The sequence below is a fragment of the Rattus norvegicus genome, chromosome 11 (genome assembly GCF_036323735.1).
Source record: "Rattus norvegicus strain BN/NHsdMcwi chromosome 11, GRCr8, whole genome shotgun sequence".
NCBI lineage: Eukaryota > Metazoa > Chordata > Mammalia > Rodentia > Muridae > Rattus > Rattus norvegicus.
The window spans coordinates 88,137,756-88,157,505 of record NC_086029.1 but is presented as its reverse complement, the minus strand read 5'-3'; the positions used below and the strand labels follow the sequence as shown (position 1 = coordinate 88,157,505).

Here is a 19,750-nt window from a genome sequence, read left to right as displayed (position 1 = left end):
TTCAGAAGCCCTGACATCTTAGAAGGGCCTATGAGTCAGCCTTACTGCCTGAAAGTCAAACTATCTACAACTTACTTCCCCAGGGACAACTCTGGGTCTAAATAATGAGCCTCATACTCACAGTATAAAATAAAAAGTTGGAGGTTTGCATTGAAAAGGGCAACTGACACACTTCTCTTTTGTTCTATAAGACAGATATCAAGCTACTAGGGAAATAATAATGATAACAACACCAGCAGCAGTCATTATTCAGGGAGCTCTTGGCGGAAGCCCATGCTATTCTGGGTACACAGTATTCTCTAATGAGATCGTCACGGTCTCACTGTATCTTGCCTTCTTTCCTAGATTAGGAAACAGAAGCTAGGAGGCCTTATATAACTTCCTCAAGGCTTAAGGTATGGTGGTCCTCAAAAATTGCAGTCATGCATGGCTTACTGTATAGACCACAAACAATTTCAGATGTAAAGAGATTCTCAATAAAGGTACATTCCACAAACTTGAAATACATGCTTTTATTATGATTCTCAAAGCAATCTCATTAGGCTCTTAAAAATTATGACATTTTTAAACCCGTATAAGATGGTCAGTAGCTTCCCCCGAGTGTTCCTACATACCCACCAGGTAAATATCAAGAAGCACTTAATGTCATTCAATTTGCAATTTCTTTGTTTGTCTGTTAGTTTTTCCAGAAGGGCTTTCTGTGTAGCCTCAGCTGTCCTGGAGCTCAGTCTATAGACCAGGCTGGCCTCAAATTCATAGCAATCTGCTTGTCTCTGACTCCTGAGTGCTGGGATTAAAGGCATGTGCCATTACCACCCAGCCAAATTTTAGATTTTAACAGTACTATAATATATTGCTATACATCAGTTAAATATACATAGTATATCTTAGTGGCTAATGGAAATCATTATAAAAGTAATAATAAACCTTAGAAGTGAAAGTCAGGTTACTGGCTAAAGCCAGGGCATTATAGAGAAAACAGTGACAGTATGTGTTGTGATTAGAAATTTAAAAGAATGAACATGTGGAGGAAGTTCCACTTTCAATGATACTGGAGGACATCGGAGAACAGTGTACATAACAGAGAAAGACCTTTGTCATCCTCTCGTTAGAGCAGATGGTAAATGGTATCGCTCCACTGCTGGACAACCACTGTACAGAGCCATTGGTGGGAGTGTCAAGTAACTCTCTAATTTGTATTAACTAAGCATAACACCTTTATGCTATGGAAGGTAGGATTTACTAGGATCAAACTGATGAGTATAGTTCTGTAACATTCAATAAGTTGTCAGAGAAAATATTATACTGAGTATTGAACTATGCCCCTGAGTTTGATCAAAAATTCCAAGATTATACATTCCCACTCCTCTATTTTGCAAATGAAGACATTAAGTGGGGATACAGCTCAGAGGCCGAGGACTTACTCAGCATTGGCAAAGACCTGGAATTGATCTCACTACCACACAAGGTAAAATATAGATGAAGATTTTAGAGCAACAAAAAAGGTTAAGTAACTAATGCGACACGGAACTTGTGCCAGGTTATTATAAAATTAGAGTCAAAATGTCCCTGACTCCTGGCACCTCACCCAACTGGTTATGGTTAATCATAAATCTATCTACTAAGTTACTGTCTCCACTAAAGAAGTATCTTTTGAGAACTATGTTCTCCTGAGCATACTATTTCAATTTAAATATCTAAAAATAAGCCATTCCTCAAAGAATCATAGAAAAATTGATTTTTTTGTGTGTGAGAATGGAATATATCACGGTCGATAAATATGTTTTGAAATTCTATCAAATGCCAAGATTACCTGAAGATTTAGATCAAATATACATAAGAATTTTGGACTTAGGAAGTACTGATTATGGCATTTCTCACTTTATCCTGAGATGTTATGCGAGAGTAAAAATCACTGCTCAAGAACATTATCATTTTCATTCCTAAACTGAATTGGTGTTTCACATAGAATGTATTGAATGAACTGTTTGCTGTTTGTTTGTTTGTTTGTTTGTTTGACAATTTGTCTGGGGATGAATTTATCCATGTTCCCTGTCCTTGCTTACTTGCCTTCTACACACACACACACACACACACACACACACACACACAGACATAGACACACACGCACACATGCATACATGCACACACACAAACACACATGCACACACACAGATACACATATGCCCACAAACACACATGCACACATATACATACACATGCACACACATACATACACGCCCACACAAACACACATGCACACACACAGACACACACATATACACATAGACCCATTGCACACACACACACACACATACACACACATTCACACATGCACACACATATACATACCCCACCCACCCACACACAGTCACTATTCTTTATTTGTTTATTTGTTTACTTCGAAGTCTCGGGGCTAGAAGCTAAAGACTGATGCGTACTGGGCAAGCGCTCTTCCACTGAGCAGTGCCCCCAGATTAAAGCAGATTCCTGTTGCCGGGGCTGCACTCTTAGGCTGGGTCACCCTAATGACTAAGCTTTGAGTAGCTAACATGCAGGTTCATGCCTTCGTTCTCAAGTAGCAAGTCTTTGTTAACTGTTCTACTGGGAAAGGAGACAGGGATGGTGAACTATTTACTCATTCGTGAAGGATTAATTCACAGATTGAATTCCAGACGAGCCCGCGCCATGTCTCTAGAGCTGCTGAAAGAGTAGGTGGACATAGCACACAAGCAGCAGTGAGAAAGCCTCTCTTCAGAACCTTACATGAGCTACAACACAATCCACTTGCCCAGAGCCGGCTTAGTGGTTCTCAGTTGAGTTGGCCCTAGGATTTTATGTAAGATCAGAAAGACGTCGGTGCTGCTTTTGGTGGCAAAATATTATTAGTATATCCCATTCAGAATGCTAGAATTAGATCTATTCCAAATGGCATTATCACCTTCATCACCCCACCATCCTCCTTCCTGTCATCATTATCATCATTACCACCACCACCACCACCTTCTCCTTCTCCTTCTCCTTCTCCTCCTCCTCCTTCTCCTGCTCCCCCTCCCTCCCCCTCCCTCCTCCTCCTCCTTCTTCTCCCTCTTCCTCCTCCTCCCCATCGTCGTTGTCGTCGTCTTCTTCTTCTTCTTCTTCTTCTTCTTCTTCTTCTTCTTCTTCTTCTTCTTCTTCTTCTTCTTCTTCTTCTTCTTCTTCTTCTTCTCCTTCTCCTCCTCCTTCTCCTCCTCCTTTTCCTCCTCCTCCTCCTCCTCCTCCTCCTCTTCACCATTGACAACACCACTATGATCATCAAATCTTTAAAGTCTGTGCAAAGATTTCTGTTTCTGAAAGTGATGGAACAAACCAACTTTTTCCTATATTTTCTCTTAAGTACAGCTAAAAATTGTGGACAAAACACAGTGTCAAATCATAGAAAAAAAACCTACAGTGTGTGTGGGGGACATGGAGTGGCTAAGGACCACAGCACCGGATGACCATAGAGGTTGTTTCCTTTTCGATTCCATGTCTGTTAAACCTGGAGAAGCTTGTCACCTAGAAAAACCAGCTAAACGGATTGAAAAGGAAAGTATCTAAACATGCCCTCTCTTGTCTAAGGACCAGAACGAGTTTATCATTGCGGCTGCAGCTTCTGATATTTCCAAACCGCCAGAGTACACTGCAGCAAAATAACCTGGGGAAATGGGGTGTGCCAACACATGTTGCTGTCAACATGGTGTTTAGAGAGCCCAGGTTTCTAGTATCACTCTCCCACTACCTCCTGCCAGAATTTTGTTTCATGTTCCTTCCCTGTTAGACTTCCCCACTCTACCCTCCTTCTACTGACTCCCACTCAGCCCCATGCTGGGATCCAGCATCCATTCTTTACCAACTGGAGCTATGGGAAATGTTTTAGAAGATAAATACAGACTGGCAAATGCACTATTAATTTTTACTAACTTCTGTCTATTGATGGTTTAAACTGTCCTTTAACAAGATCCAATTTAACGATATCTAACATCATTTGAAAATTTTCATATTCACTATCTGTTTGGTCACCTTTGCATGTTAAAATAAACAACTGGTACTGATAAAAAGATTTGCAGTTTAATCGTAGTTTTTCATCATACCTCAAAGTTTATACATTGGCTTCTGCCTAACAGAAAGGAAATCAGAATAGGAATGGTTTGCTTAGTCTGTTCTGAAGAGGCTTATACACATTTCCGTTTCTATGTAGGTACATTTTGGTCAACTGCAGGAAATGTAGCATTCAACTTAAATCTTCCAGGTGTCTCTGTAATGACTAAAACTACGTTAGATGTTATCAGAGATTGAGTCAGAGGCCAAAGGTCCAATGCTGTTCATCCAGGAGGTTCCTGTTGCTTCTCTGAGAAGGCTGGCCTCTGTAAGTGCTTAAAAGTCTGGAATTGTTTATCCACTTTCTTGTTTGAAGTTTGTAGGTTACCTACTGACTCCGGTCTACGGTCATACTTACTGGACTTTGTAAAACAAGATATAAAACTAAAAGCCTTACCAATTTGAAGTCTTTAATGACAATTGTTGCAGGATATTTGATCACTCTGTAAACCCTGAGATTGTGTTTACTGGAAAAACCTATTTCTAGTTATGGTGTAGCTCATCTTTAATACCCTTAATCCCTCTGGCTGGAATACAGACACAATCTTAGCACACAACTTTAATCCAAGATGATTTAGGTAACAGTAGTTTGTAGAAGAAAGCACCTATGTTTGAAATCGAAGTATAGATGAATGGCAGACAAAGTGATGAATCAGAAAAAGATTTGACAGAATAGGATATGACCAGCTCTTGAGAAGAGAGGAAAGGGATGCTGCCTAAGAGAGAAGTGGAGAGAGAGAGAGAGAGAGAGAGAGAGAGAGAGAGAGAGGCAGTTTTACTGGGAGAATTTCACAGAGACAGGTTGAACAAGCTAGACAGAGGTAAAGATAGAACAGGCCAAAGAATGAGAAGAAGATTAGATTCCTAGAAGAAGAGAAGATTCCTAGAGCTAGTTTGAGGGCAATGAAAGCAGTTCAGGAGAACCCGAGAGAAGAAGCAATACTGAGTCAGTCAGATTGGAGAGGAGTTGGAGCCAGAACAGCTGAGTTCAACCAGCCAGGCGGACCTTGGAAAGAACTAGAAAGGGGGAGTTCACTCAGCAGCAAGTCTCAGAGGCTGAAACATTCTAGGCCTGGATTAGATTGCATGGAGGTTAGAAGCTTTCAGGACTAGGCCTAGGTGAGCAGAGGGAGGCAGTAAGCCTTGGAGATAATGATTAGAGGAGAATAAAAGTTACAATGACAGACTAATGTATGAGTGAAGGTCAAATTTTATAACCAGAGTCCAACCAAGGCTACATTAGAAAATGTCGTCTATTTTGCCATCACTGTAATGCTTGAATCTAAATATGACAACCCCGTTAGCATGTGACTGGCTTGTGTCTGAAGTCCTCCTGGGCCACCCTGTCCTATCTTAGAACATATGCTAGCGTTGGGGGAGGGGATATTTCCTATTAGACAGGATGTCTCTGAATCCTGTTGCACAGCCCCAGTGTTTTGATTCCTCGGTGTCATTAAGACGAAAGGTCATTGTCTCGGATGGTCACCGAGATGCTTTGGGTTGTCCGTTTTCCTCTGCTAGCCTACTCACCTGACTCAACAGCTTCTCATATGCCATCGCTCTGTTATCCCCCTAGCTCTATCTCTATTGAAAGTGGCCTACATCGTTATCATATTAAAGCGCCACACACTTGAATACTAGTGTGTCTTCTTTGCAAACATTGCTTGGTATGATTCATTGTCCAAAGGTGAGGACTGAATGACAGGTACACTAGAAAGTCTGTTCTTTGAGTGTGTATTTCATGAACTATTAGCTCATCTAATTTTTCCCATTCGTACACTTTCGGTTCCACAAACCAGTACATTAAACAACGTGAAACTCTGGAGCCCAGAGATACTAGAAGCGTGCTTATAGACCATCTGGCTCGGAGCTGATCTTATCCTAAGGGAGGACTTGACAGGTAAGAGAGAAACCCTAGTGACAGAGCTGGGAATGAAGCCGCAGTTCCTTCGTCAGGCCTAGGCAGTTTTATCTGATTGACTCCTTCATTACCTGCCTCTTATACAAGAAGCAGTTGACCCCGTGATATTTGCTCATTCCCAAAATAAGCTTTCCCCATGGGTACAGGAGATTGGCATGAGAAAGAGACTGACTGACTGGGATTTAAAATTCCCAAGAACTGATGGTCCATGGAAGAGATGTTATCTATTCATGTGAGACAGAAGAAAGCTCTAAATATGTTTGAGCAAAGCCCTTGCTTCATTAATGAAGTAAATAGAGGCCACAGTCTGAAGGACATTGTGGATCAGATGGTAGGAGACAGCCGTAGGGAACAGAGGGAAAGTATTAAAATTAGGAAGGTGGCCCAGACACTCTCCACTAGGAAGAGTGTTTTTGTGGTAACAATGAAGAGGCTGATATGAGTGGGGTGTTCAACTTGTAAACAGCTCCAGGTACCCCTGTGTCCTCCAGGCTTCTCTGCCTGTAGCACGGGCAACCACTTCCTCAGACAAAATTTGCCTGAGCAATCACTAAACAATGAAGACATTCTCTGTCTGCTCATAAGTCTATCCTCTATTTGGAAGTTACATACACAAGAATCCCTTATATTCTGTAACATATGTATATATATATATATATATATATGTATATATATATACATACACAAGAATCCCTTATATTCTGTAACATATGTATGTGTGTGTATATATATATATATATATATATATATATATATATATACATACACAGGAATCCCTTATATTCTGTAACATATGTATTATTAGCTCCATTTTTTTTTCCAGGCAGGAACTTACTTCATGGCCCTATAATCAAAGTTTTAACAGTGTCAACTTATAAAGGTGAGACTATTTTTCCAACTAGACACAGTCTGACATGAAAACTCACTTTGTAAAAAGCGTGTATGAGCATGTTCTCCATCTGGGCTCCCTAACAATCAGAGCAGGGGCTGACTCTGTTGCCTGCCTTTGGATCTCCTTCCTTTAGCTGGGCTGCCTTGTCTGGCCTCAATGGAAGAGGATGTGCTTAGTCCTGCTGTGACTTGATAGGCCAGAGTAGGTGGATTCCCATGGGAGGGGGACTTCCTTCTGGGGTAGCGGGTGTGAGGGTGGGACTGGGAGGAGGGGAGGGAGGGGTGCTGAGATTGATCAGGGTGTAAAGTGAATAAGTAAATAAATTACAGGAGGTAAAAAGAGTGCACAAACCCAGTTAATACTTCAGATCCCACCTCAGTTCAGTACTAGCTGTACCACCTGAGGTGCACTGTTTCACCATCCACCCTCAGCAGCCTCACTGTGAAGAGTCACTAGAACAGCCATCTGAAGCTCGCAGGAAAATGCACATAAGAACTACAGCAGAGCAGGAGCACAGTAAGAGTTAATGCCCTGGATCTACAATTGCTAATAAATTATCTTTGTAAACAGACTCTGGCTCAAAGCTGAATCTGGCTGTTGGTTTTCAATGACTTTTTATGCCTGTTTGGGCACATTGGGTTTCTTTATAAACTGTTTGCCCAATGACGTGTATCAGGAAGATTATATGAGATAGTTTTCTGGGTTCAGTTGTCCTGGGTGTGTACTGCGGTCTGATTTTGTTTCACACTCATAAAAGATTCTTTGAGCACTTGAATGACTATATATGTGTGCAAACATATGTAATTTTACATACGTATTTACAAATGTATTTACCTTTTATAGTACATGAATAATTGCATGATTACTTTGGTAAAGTAGGGGATCCTCTAAGGCCTGCAGAAATGGAAGGTCTTCCTCTGATCATCCTTCAGAGTATCACAGCGGACATCCTGTGTTGTCCCCTTTCCCCTCATTGCATGTGTCTTTCTTGAGAAGGTTTCTCAAACGCTTTCTCATTTCATCCATTCATTAGTTTGTGAGCCAACGATTATTTTTCTTCATAAAGATACAAACTCATAAAAAGCCATAAAAAAGGAAAATAGCTTCCTCCAATATTCCAAGGAAGCCTAAAGAGGCAAATGGCATCTCCTTTCACAAATTTAAAAATAATCAGTGAAACTGTAATCCACTCGGGCTTGGCTTTGAGGTAATATGTTTTATAATTACAAGTTAAATTCTCTTTAAAATATTATTTATCACAAGATTATTTTAGTAGAAATGAGTTTTTAATATATAGTACATTCCAATATACAATATTTCGTATTATATATTCCACTTCCTCCACTCCTTCTAGGTCTTCCCCATCTGAGTTCTCAGAGAAGTACACATCCGTTAGGAAAAGTGACCCATCAAATTAAGTTTGTACACTTGTGTTCTTATTTATCTCACTGTATTTGCTTTGTTTATGGAGACAGGATTTGTCTTGGAACTCATCTCCTGCCTCAGTCTCACAAGCTCAGAGTCTGAGTTTGAAGCATTGTACACAGCTTTCTTTCTTTCTTTCTTTCTTTCTTTCTTTATTTATTTATTTATTTATTTATTTATTTATTTATTTATTTATTTATTTAAACAAATTCTCCACATGCTCTTTTCTCTCTGCTTCTTACAGGATCTCATTCCTTCTGTTCTCTCAAAATGTTTAAATGGCTAGTTTTTTTAACTTACTTGTATGCCAGGTGTTTGTGTGAGTTTGTTTGTTTGTTTGTTTGTTTGTTTGTGGTAAGTGTTTTTCATGGTTTGTTCAACTGCTTTGCTGTATACTGTTCCCTCACAGCCATGGCATGTGCTCCCTCTTGAAGATGGATAAAATACGTCATTCTTCCTAGCTCCAAGACCTAAAAAGAAAGCTGCATCTGAAAGATCTCAATTTTTAAAAAAAATTTTTTTGATTGGAAAAGAAGGGTATTCTAATGAAAGTTAATAGCTAACTCTTTGGGGGCGGGGTATGGTGAATCTCCCTGAACTATTTGTTTTGCTGTCTGGAGAGGGATTATGACATTTTGTACATATGCTGAGCAAGTAGAATCTCCCTCAAAAGGGCTTTGTTCCTCTTCAGAGGACACTGGTTTCGCTGGTCTGGGTTCACCAGGGCAGAAGTGCCTCACAGGAACAGGGGCTGTTGTGAAATGGGACTGAAGGAAAACCCATGGCTGCCTCTTCATGACTGGTTTTATTATGGAGATCGGCACACTGGAGCCCACGACATCCACATACTGCTCAGAGCAGCTTCCTCGTGTCCCAGACACCTGGCTTGCTTTGTTCCTCAATGTACATACACCTCATAATTTCTTTTCTTTCATTTCCCTGATCTCTATATATTCTCTCTCTCTCTCTCTCTCTCTCTCTCTCTCTCTCTCTCTCTCTCTCCTCCCCTCCCTCCCTCCCTCCCTTGCCACCACCATCCCCTCTACACACACACATTTGATTTTCCACACTTCAAAACTTGTGAAGTTGACTTCATTTTTCTTGGCCGGCTTAGCTACATGACTAAATCCAAGAAACCAAAGAGTCACAGTAGAATACTGATTGGGTAACTTCCAAGATGAAAGATATGTACTGTGTGTGTGTGTGTGTGTGTGTGTGTGTGTACATAGTGCTTGCACACATTCTGAAGTCTTAGAGTTCACAACTAAGAGATACTCATTTGCATCCCTAAAATATGCTGAATCATATTTATATGGAAAGCAGAGAAAATGCCAAGTTCTGTTCTGTCCTTCAATCTGAACTAGGGCAGAAAGACAGAACTGTCCATGGCAGGTAAGCCCAGTGCTCTTCACCTAAACAAGAAAGTCTGTTTCCAATGATTTCCCTTTCGGTGGGATGCCCAGATATAGCCAAACTTTTTCATAAATATTTATCAGTGGGTATAACAGCCTCGAGTGTCCTCTGTCAGAACATGACTTGAGATCTTCTAACCATTATGTGTAGTCATTACCGATACGGGTAAGTCTTGCTTTCACGCTGAGGTAGCCGGAACCTCTGAAGCACTTTACAATGCATAGGAACCTTCTGTGCTTGTCGTACTATTCGGAAAAGGGGTGGGGTATGCGCTACTGACAACTAAGTAGTTAAGGGGCAGAGATGCTGTCACCAGCCTTAGATAAAAAGGAAAGCCTCCCACTAGGAAGAACACTTCTTCCCTAAACATTTAAGCCAATGTTGAAAGACTTACAAATCTACTGACCTGAAAGTTGTCTCGGGTCCACTGTTTAATTAATCCCCTTGGTAATCCTCTAAAACCAATGAATCACTGCGGAAGTCTTTGTCCCTGATGCCATTTGTAAAGGGCACCTATTAGAATCTGAGAATAATCCACGGTTCACTCTTAAAATATTAAGAACCATGTCTTGCTTCAATTAGGGAATAATTTGTATGGTCTACTGGATTAATCTTGTGATAACATCATTTAAGGTAAATTTTACATGCAAATCTGGTGGCAGAGGAATTCTCTGTGCCCGATTCTTCGCTGCGTGTTGATTTTAACATGCAAGATTATCGATCTGGGCAGAGGCAAAGCTGAACGAACAGTCAGCATTTGAGCAGGAATAATAAGAATAGTAATCCGTCTTCACAGGGATTCCAGCCAGAATAGAAAGATTGGTTCAATTAACTCCTCATGCTTCCCCGTCTCTTACTCATTTGCTCACCGCATCTTTTACCTTTATCCCGCCCTTTTCTGAGTCTTGGCACAGTGACGCTGTGATCCCCAGTAGGGTCCTGGCACTTTCCCAAAACCTAAATCAATTATTTTCAGATGCTGAATTCCAGCAGGGTAATTATGATAGCCCGGACTTCTGGAAACTAACATCTTGGTTCTCTCCTTTTCTGGCTCTGTTCCCTCCTTTCTCATCTAGAAAAGATTCCTTGCTTCACTCAGCAGGGAGCAGCACTGACCCAGGTCTGACTGGTGAGTTGGCCCCAGAAACATAGTATGACTATACTGAAAAGTCAGACATGCAAAGTCGCTGCACGATGAGAGTGTGGCTTTTATTTCTAGAGACTCTCACCGACCAGACAGTGTACACGAAATGCTACGTCTTTTTCTTTAGTTTTATATCATGTGCATCTTCGGTGTGTGGTCTGTGGACAGCATCAATGGGAAGGTCACAGAGGTGGGAGCCAGAGACCTCGGGCTTCAACTTTCTCATTAAATTCCTGCATGAATTTGTGCAGTTGCCATCTCTTTGGGGGTTTATTTTCTGTTTGTAAAACAGAATTGTTGAGACTCTGCCCCACCGTGAATGAGGCAGGGCACCATTGCAGAAAGCTGAAGAGATGACTGATGTGGAGAAGGGCCTCCTGCCTCTGTTTACTCCTTCGTATTTACTGGGAGTCACTGCTCAAATCAAAGATGGCTTCGTGGAGACGAAGCATTCTAGAATGGATTCATTGTGCACCACTTCCTCTGTGACAGCCAGTTTTTCCTGCTCAGCACTTGGATGTGACTTTCCCTTCCTGGTGAACTTTCACAAGGACACAAAAGTTCAGGAACAGCCCTTTAAATGTGACACCACTGTACCCATGAACTCCCAGCATGACAAGAGTTCCTTGAGAGCCTTGGCCCAGAATCTCAGTACTGGAGGAACCTAAACGATGAAGTTGGTGCATCTACTTAATCACAAAAGCTCAGAGAGCAGGGGAGTGAAGCTTATGGAAATTATTACTACCTCCAGGATCGAGTTCCGTACCCTAAATACAACAGGTAGGAAGGGTATAAAAATAATCCTCTAATTTCTACCTTGTCTGGCATTTTACACTGTGGGCCTTGTGTTATAAATGTGCCGTTTTCCACTTATGTACTGGATGTGAAGATTGGGACCCTGGGTGGGTGTAGGCCGTATGGGAATCTGGGCCCTTCTGTTCTACTCTTGGCTCTTCTATGTAATTGAATTCAATCTGAGCAACTCTGTCCTCTCGTGCACTTTATTCGTTCCTTGGGAAAAGGGCTGACTGGTGCACAGTGTTCCGTGCGGGCGACATGAAGAGCTGCAGAAAGAGGCAGACATGGCGACGATCTTCTCCAGTCTGTGCTAAAGTACAACTAACTCATAGGGAACCGGGAGTAAAGGGAAAACTCACGAGAGAGGCTCACAACTGTAAATCTTGTAAAGTATGAGGCTCTGTGCTTTTCATTTGACTTGAACCAGAAACCTGAACTTGCCTACTTGTCCACTTTGATTTGTATTATTTTTTTCTCTTCCCCCAAGGATCACCTTAACAGAGTACAAGCTACCTAGCTTCTTCTCCCAACAGTCTGTAGTACTGGACAAAGAAGGAAGGTCTCTCTCTCTCTCTCTCTCTCTCTCTCTCTCTCTCTCTCTCTCTCTCTCTCACACACACACACACACACACACACAGCATACTCTGTGGAAAGCAGCCTCCTGTTTGTCCTTTTGGCAAGTGATGGACAGGCCTGGTAGAAATTAGTTAGGAAGTTAGACAACAGGAAAGGGGAGATGAATTAAAAGACAGAAAAAGAATTGTGGAAGAACATGGAATGGAAAAAAAAAGAAAAGAATTATTGTTCCTAATGAGAAATGCAAAATTTTCCACCAGACAACTGTGACGGTTGGCTGAATGAAATACGTACCATGGGAATGAAAAACGCAAGGGGGAGGGGGAGCGGAGGAAGGTTTGCTTTCGGTCTGCTCTGTCTCTGAAGGCTTACAGCACCACAGGTTCCACAGGACACCCTCTGACAGCAGTTATGCCCTTTATGTGGAACTTGAAAAGAAGACACAGTACTAGACCGTAGGATGCCTCTATTATAAACCCCAACCTTCCATGTTTATGCCAATCCAGGGCTAGTGACATTGTTAAGTGATGGGACTAGAATTCTTCATGGCCTTTGGGAATCCTCTAGACCAAAACATTTTCTCTCTGCCTTTCCTGGATTGCGTTTCTAGAATCAAACAACTTCCCCTACTTGCCTGTCCCAACACAGATATTTAACTAGAAGAAGCTCACCTGGAGTCCCTCAGCCCTGAGAAGAAGCTTCTAAAATATGCACACTTTTCTCATTTGGTTATCATTACAAAAGAACCACCGCCACACCAAATCAGTGTTTTCCTGTCACAAGACAGAGCTCACATTTCACAGTGTGTCAATCCCACCCAGAAGACAAACTGACGTTTTCTCATCACTGACATCATCTGACAAAAATCTATTTGATTCCCAGAGATGGAGTCTATTTAAAAATATGGAGTCTATAAATAAATAAATAAATAAATAAATAAATAAATAAATAAATAAATAAATGGAAGGCAGTTTTATTATTTCCCTTGATTAAAACCTGTAAAGGACTCCTGATGCCCCAGGCTGAGAAGGAAGGAAACTTGTAAGTAGTTAGTCGCTGCTCAAGTCTAATTGAATTGGCAGAGCCCAGCGGCTGCAGGGATGGACTAGTGAAGACCTAGGTTGTCTCTGCAGGCACAGGGCACCTCAGAGCAGAAACAACCAGGATGACTACACAGGGCCAAGCAACTGACTACACAGTGAGTGTCACTGTGTAGGGAATAGGGCATAGGATGGGGTGGTGACCCATTTGATGATTCAAGGACAAAAAGTAAAGACTTTACAAAGGGAGGGTGGACTCATTGTCTGAAGGATAACTAATATTTCAGAATAATATTGCAAGAAGATAAAACCATATCTCCTGAAATAATGGAAGGACAAATGTGCATGTTTCTATAAACCCCCAAAAGAGATTGAAATGTCCGGTCAGGACCAGGGCTTCTTCTGAATCATGGGACATAGGAAGCATCCTGATCTGGCTTTTACTTCTCTTTGAAGGCACTCAGTCCAGAAAGAGAAAGCAGCTACAACCCAGAGCTGGAGTAGACAAATAAATTGAGATGACTTTTCTTCGTCTCTGTAAACCACAAATAGATTATGGTCCAAGATAAAGGGATTTGAAGATGTCTGAGGGTGAGGCAGAGTTGCCTGTGTTATTGCACCACCCCCACCCCCACTTAATCCCAGGAAGGAAAACAAAGGCCAAGTTTCACAATGCACCAATTCAAGAATAAAACGGGCAAGAGCAAGCTTGCTTTAAGTAAGAAGAAAAGAAACCAATAAAGAACCTAGCTAGTTTGCAGCTCCTTGTTTTTGAGCAACAAGGAACAGTGGAAGAGATGAGGAGAAATCATCCCTGATGTGTTGTAATTGGGGATTTCTACCCTGCCTTTGGTTCATCAGTTCCCAGACAAAAGAGCGATAGCTGGACAGGTACGTACCCTCTATGCTATTATATCTACCTCCTGCCAATAACCCCAAGATACACCTTTCCATATTCCATCCGGGCCACTCTATTGGCCAGCCCTCATGGGCATGTTTTCATGACTCATCGACCCCATGGTGTCCTCTCCTTTATCTTCTGCCCTCTCTCCTGGTCGTCCTCCTCTGACTCCAAGCTTGGGAACCCAAACCTCCCTTGTGTCTCTTCTGCCCATGGACAGGCATCTTTATAAGACCCATAGTTTTAAATTAAGGAGCAAGGTCAGGTAACATTGCTTGAGGTGCCAGGGATAGGATTTAGCATTGCAACACAGAGGATCAGAGCAAACCTCAAGACTGAGGATTCAGGCAAGACACAGATAAGATTATTTAGTCTTCCCTTACATTTGTTTAAAACGCCCCAAATGCTCAGAATGTAGGCACAGTGGGTGGAGTGCAGCTTCAATAGATAGAAACAAAAGGTCAATTTAAAACAGAGAGAGAGAGAGAGAGAGAGAGAGAGAGAGAGAGAGAGAGAGAACAAATCAAACCAACTAAGTGTATAGGATGGGAAGGACCTGAAAAAACAGCCAGAACTTTTAAGTGTCAAACAGTAAGAAATCCATCAGTCTTGTCACTTTTCACACCAACTGACACCCAGGAACACAGACACCCACCTGTAGGATGATGTCATTATGCAGCAAGGCGAGTCCAGGATAAGGTGAAGCCTATCATTGGATGAGAAGGGAGGGTAGGCGGGGAAAAGTCTGTTGGGATAGTGATGATTTCAACAGGCAAAGAAGTGAGAATCCTTTAAGAACGGCACCGTAGTGTTTGTTAGCAGTCAGGCTCTGAAATGTGTTAAACTGAACTCAGATCAAGCATGTAGCATATTTCCCCATCTCACAGACAGGAAAATAGAAAGTTGGCATAGGATACAACAGACTTCAATCTCCAAGCTATTCCTATTCCTGGACCTTCAAGCTCCCTAGGAAGAATAGCAAGGCCAAGATTCAAAGTGTCGGACATGGGGAGACAGACCTGTAAAGGGGACGACATTGGCTCCATGCAGTAGCAAACGGAAACCATTATGCACTCCTACAAGGACTGTCAAATGTATAGGGTTTGGGTTATGGCCTATAAATTGTATCTTACAAAATAATTGGATGAGTCTTACCCTGCCTTTGCAAACAAACATAAAATAGGCTTCGGTAGGACTATCACTATCCAACTATTCAATTCTCCCGCAAGCCAGGCTTCTGGGCTGACTGGCTGCAATAGTACTGAAGAAGAGTACCTGTGATTTCAGGGAACGAGGACGTGCTCACCCCTGGAGCTGTCCAAATCTGGCTTCAGGGTAATCCCTGCTAGTCCAGCATTCAACAGAGCCTAGAGCCAACCATGGACTCTAGGCACAGCACAGGCTGGAGTCCATTAGCCTGAGAGCTCAGACTGACTCTGGCCAGGTCCTGGGCTCACTTCATCAACATACAGCACTAAGGTCACTCGGGGGATAAGGAGCAAGTCCCTTTCTCTTTCTGGGCATTCCAATCTTCAACTCTCAAAAAATGAGAGTTAAGTGCAAAGTGTCAGAGTTTACAATTCTCGCCTCTTCTTACTGTCCAACTCATGAGCACCAGGGATCTGTTGCCATCAGTAACTCATTATCCAGGGTGTGGGAGGCTATTACTCCTGAAAGTGAGTACAGTATGTGTATCCTCAAGTTGAGAATGGCTGTGCTTTCCTAACTCTGAGAAGCCTCCTGTCTCTGCCAAGTTATATCCTGCCTAAGTGCAAACTGGGTCCTAGATATCAGAAGCAATTCAGTTAAATGTGACTTCCTGACTATATCAACCCAGTTATACATGGCGCTAGGAGCATGAACTCATACACAAGAGCTGCTTACCCTGCTAGTGAATATCCTACAGTCCAAAGCTCTTACAGCCCAAGAATGGTCTTTATTATTTTGGGGAGATTTAGTCTATATGATGGTGGTACTAGTGTGTGTGTGTGTGTGTGTGTGTGTGTGTGTGTCCCTTAGAAGACAAGGCTACCTTTAGAGTTCCATGGAGCACAGGGGAGAAAAGAATCTAATACATCCTGTAGGTGGTAATGAGCAAATTCTTATAGGGGTAAAATATTTCCTTCTTCAGAATTTGTCAATTATACGAATCAAAGTCATTAGAAAGGGACTATTAAGCTTATCACTTCATCTTCTTTGACCTCCAATCAGGGAGTAGGGGCACAGGAATGAGAAATAAATGTTAATATCACATGAAAATATATACCTACAGAATCACAGCGATCCACATGCTGGCTGCATGGTAATTATTTTCACAGAACCCAATGAGTATATATCCCCTCTCTTTTCCTTTTCTTCCTGAGAAGAGAAAAATCTACTTGCCGTGTACTACAGAACCATCAATAAAATGGCCACATCTCCCCTCACATCTGAGACTCCCAAGAGGACCATACATAGGGGCCACAAGCTCTGGAAACCAACTTAGAATATCTTTGCTATTGGTTCTCAGTGGTCCCTCTCCCAGAACTGACTGATTTCTGAAAGAACAGGAGAAAATGTGCCTTTCTCCTTTTAAAAAGCAGCATATACATATACACGTCTTAGCAAATCCATTGGAACGCACATGGGAACAAACAACACACAAATCCTGGAGGGAATTCTGGTGTTTCTCTCACTCCTTGACCCAAACCAGTCAACTCCTTAACTTCAACACCGTGTACACTGCACGCTGGAGCTCTAAGATTTGTTCTCTGTTGTGACCTTATTAACTCCTCCCACCGCTGTGGGAAAGATCTAGATATATTGAGTCAGAAAGCCAGGACGTAGGAAGAAATGTGACCCGGAGAAACATTAGTCTGTGGAAGTGGGGGACTGGGGAATTCATTCTACATTTTGTCTGCTATGCATCTAGTAAGGTCTTTTGAACTGCGGGTCTGGGATATGCCAGTTTTGATTGTATTCCTCCTGACAGCAACTTCGGGGAAGTTACATAGACGTGGTAAAAGCAGAGAGCACTGTGCATGTGAGGTGAAGTAGTCCTGGACAGGGGGAACCCCAGGAATCTGAAGCAGTACCAAAGAAATCTGCACTTCCAGTAGATTGCCTCACACAGCCTCAAGCATTCTTCTTCCACACCTTTTCCCCCTTGCTTTTCTATGGTTGAAGAAAAATAACGTTTATGACCGTTTAGGGCTGTTTCTTAAACTCAGAAGTTCAGACCTCAAAGTAGGACGGACCACCAAAAGGAGATCAGCAGTGGGCTTTGTCAATGAATTTACTCCAGCTACTCTAGCGTCTAGGTGGACCGCAACCACTCGAAGTGTGGAAAGACACTTTTGATATGATCTTATTGGCACAGCCCACTTGTGCGAGTGAGGACGATGCTGACTGAGACACAGAGCAAAGCTGATCTGTCCCCTTCCATCTAGTCTCTGGGCATCTACTTGCATGCAAAACAGAGTCACTTCGAAAGGCTGGATGGACTGCAGAGCAGTAACTACCCGCCACCCCAACCCCGGGAAGGACCCTAGGAAGGGTCACACTGGTGATGGGCTCAGCCCCGTTCAGTACCTTGATGTAGGCCCTCTGCAGGTAGTTGTAGGGCACTCTGCGCTGGAAGTCGCTGCGCACGTCTTCGCTGACACGGTGGCGGGACGCGGGGCCGCCCAGACGCTGGCTCTGGCAGCTGCGGGAGCAGCGCGCTCGTTCGAGCACCGCGCGGAAGAAGGGCAGCTCGGCTCCCGGGCCGGCGCCTGGGGGCGCGAGCGGGCGGCGCGCGGCGCAGTGGCGGGCGCAGCGCGTGCGGATGTCTCGCAGGCGCCGGTGGCTGCGCAGCGCGGCTTCTAGGTCCCGCACCGCACCTTCGTAGTCGCCGCTGTAGTAGGCAGCCACGCCGCTAGCGTAGAGCAGGTCGAAGGGCTGCAGCGGGCCGCGCTCTGGCTCCGGCTCCGGCGACCCGCGACCGTCCTGGGGGCCGCCCCGCTGTGGCGCGGGCAGCAGCAGCAGCAACAGCAGCGACACCCACGTGCTCTCCCGCATCCTCCGCCGGACCCGTGGAGGGGGACAGTCGCGCTCCTTGCCTGCCCCCCGCACCTCGAGTTCGAGCCCCGCTCTGGCTCCGAGAGCTAGCGCGCCTGCCTTGCCGCGGTCCTGCTGCACGACAGTCCCAGGTGACCGCCGGCAGCGCTGCGGTCTTGGAGGCGGAGGCTCGCCCGGCTGGCCGCTCTTAAAGGGACGCCTCCAGCTCACACGCTCCTCCTGCCGCCGAGCCTCTGCGAGCCGCGCTCCAGCTGCCTGAGCGCTAGCGCCGCCGGGAGAGGCGGACCCTAGGCGACAAGTTTTGGGTGTGGGGTCCCTTGTGGATGGCAGAAGACGATGGGGAAGTGAGGCCCACAGTCACCCTTAGATACAGCACGAAGGGCCATTTCAGTCTGGTTGAAAAGTGTTAGAGAAGGGGAGGAGCTCTGGCCAATTGAGTAGGTTTGAGAAGAAAGTGGTTTGCTCAAGTTTATGCAGCTAAGAATAAGCAGAAAATGGACGTAGCTCTGGGTCACAAAAATAGAAGCTTCCCGCCTTCTGTAGGGCAGGGTCAGTCGCCCTCTTGCCTTCTCCTGTGGCTGAGTGTGGATGTGTTCTCTCACTGAATGTGAGGAGTGAGCAAGAACGATAAATAATCCGAGTTTCCTGTTCAAACCGCTGGAGGAGAGTGAAGCTGTACCTAAGTTCTGCCTCTGGAAGTTTTCCAGATGTGCGGCTTTGTGCACTGGGCCTCCGTTACTTACCTCTTCCAAAGCAGCCAAATGCCCAATATGTCCAGTGATATTGAGACATAAATCCGTATTGTGAGAGTTGAACAAAGAGTCAGTTTAACAAACCCAGTACCCCGGATTTAGGCAATGCACATCAATCTAGAAGTGGGAACGTTGACAGAAACAGCTGCCAGAGTCAAGGAACTAGCTGGAGGCTTTCCTGTTCCTCCCCTTCTGCTGGGTCATAAATACCTTCTTAGCCAAGGTGTTCCCCTCTTTTCTGTCTGTTGGCTCCACGCTCTCAGAAAAAGGAAAAAAAAAGTGTGCTAGACTCTGGAGTCTAGCCTGCAACTTGCTCTATGGAATTCTGTTTGTCTGGAACTGTCTGTGGGAATCTCACCTTAGTCTCTGGGCCCCTGGAAGGATGACCAATGTGAAAGAGCCACATACATTGTCCGGCTGACCGGAATTGCCCGAAGAAAGCTTTTGTGTGAAATGGCCACCATTCAAAGAGGTGGCCAGAGTGTCACAACCTTTCCCTTGTTCTTTTCGAGTTTCTTACTCCTTTGGCCATGAACAGCTCTGGCTACATAACTGAAAAAAAATGATTCATGTACATATTAATTTTTTTACCAAAATTCTCAAAATTGTCTATTTCTGTGTGTGGGAAAGCGCCAGTGTAGAGCCTGCCTCAGATGGTCAGTGCTCCAGAATTCGCATAGAGTTTTTTCTCCTGGTCATGAACTGTTCAGATAGAGGTGCCAGAGTCTAAA

General features: G+C 43.7%; 1 protein-coding gene across 1 annotated transcript in view; it reads right to left on the bottom strand.

The window, feature by feature from the left end:
- Window positions 1-18,420, bottom strand: part of P3h2 (prolyl 3-hydroxylase 2) — a 141,136-nt gene extending 122,716 nt beyond the window's left edge. The window contains exon 1 of the mRNA NM_001025627.1: window positions 17,800-18,420. Within this exon, the coding sequence (NP_001020798.1) occupies window positions 17,800-18,267 (468 nt within the window). The 5' untranslated portion in view covers window positions 18,268-18,420. The remainder of the gene's footprint in view (window positions 1-17,799) is intronic.
- Window positions 18,421-19,750: the final 1,330 nt, after the last annotated feature.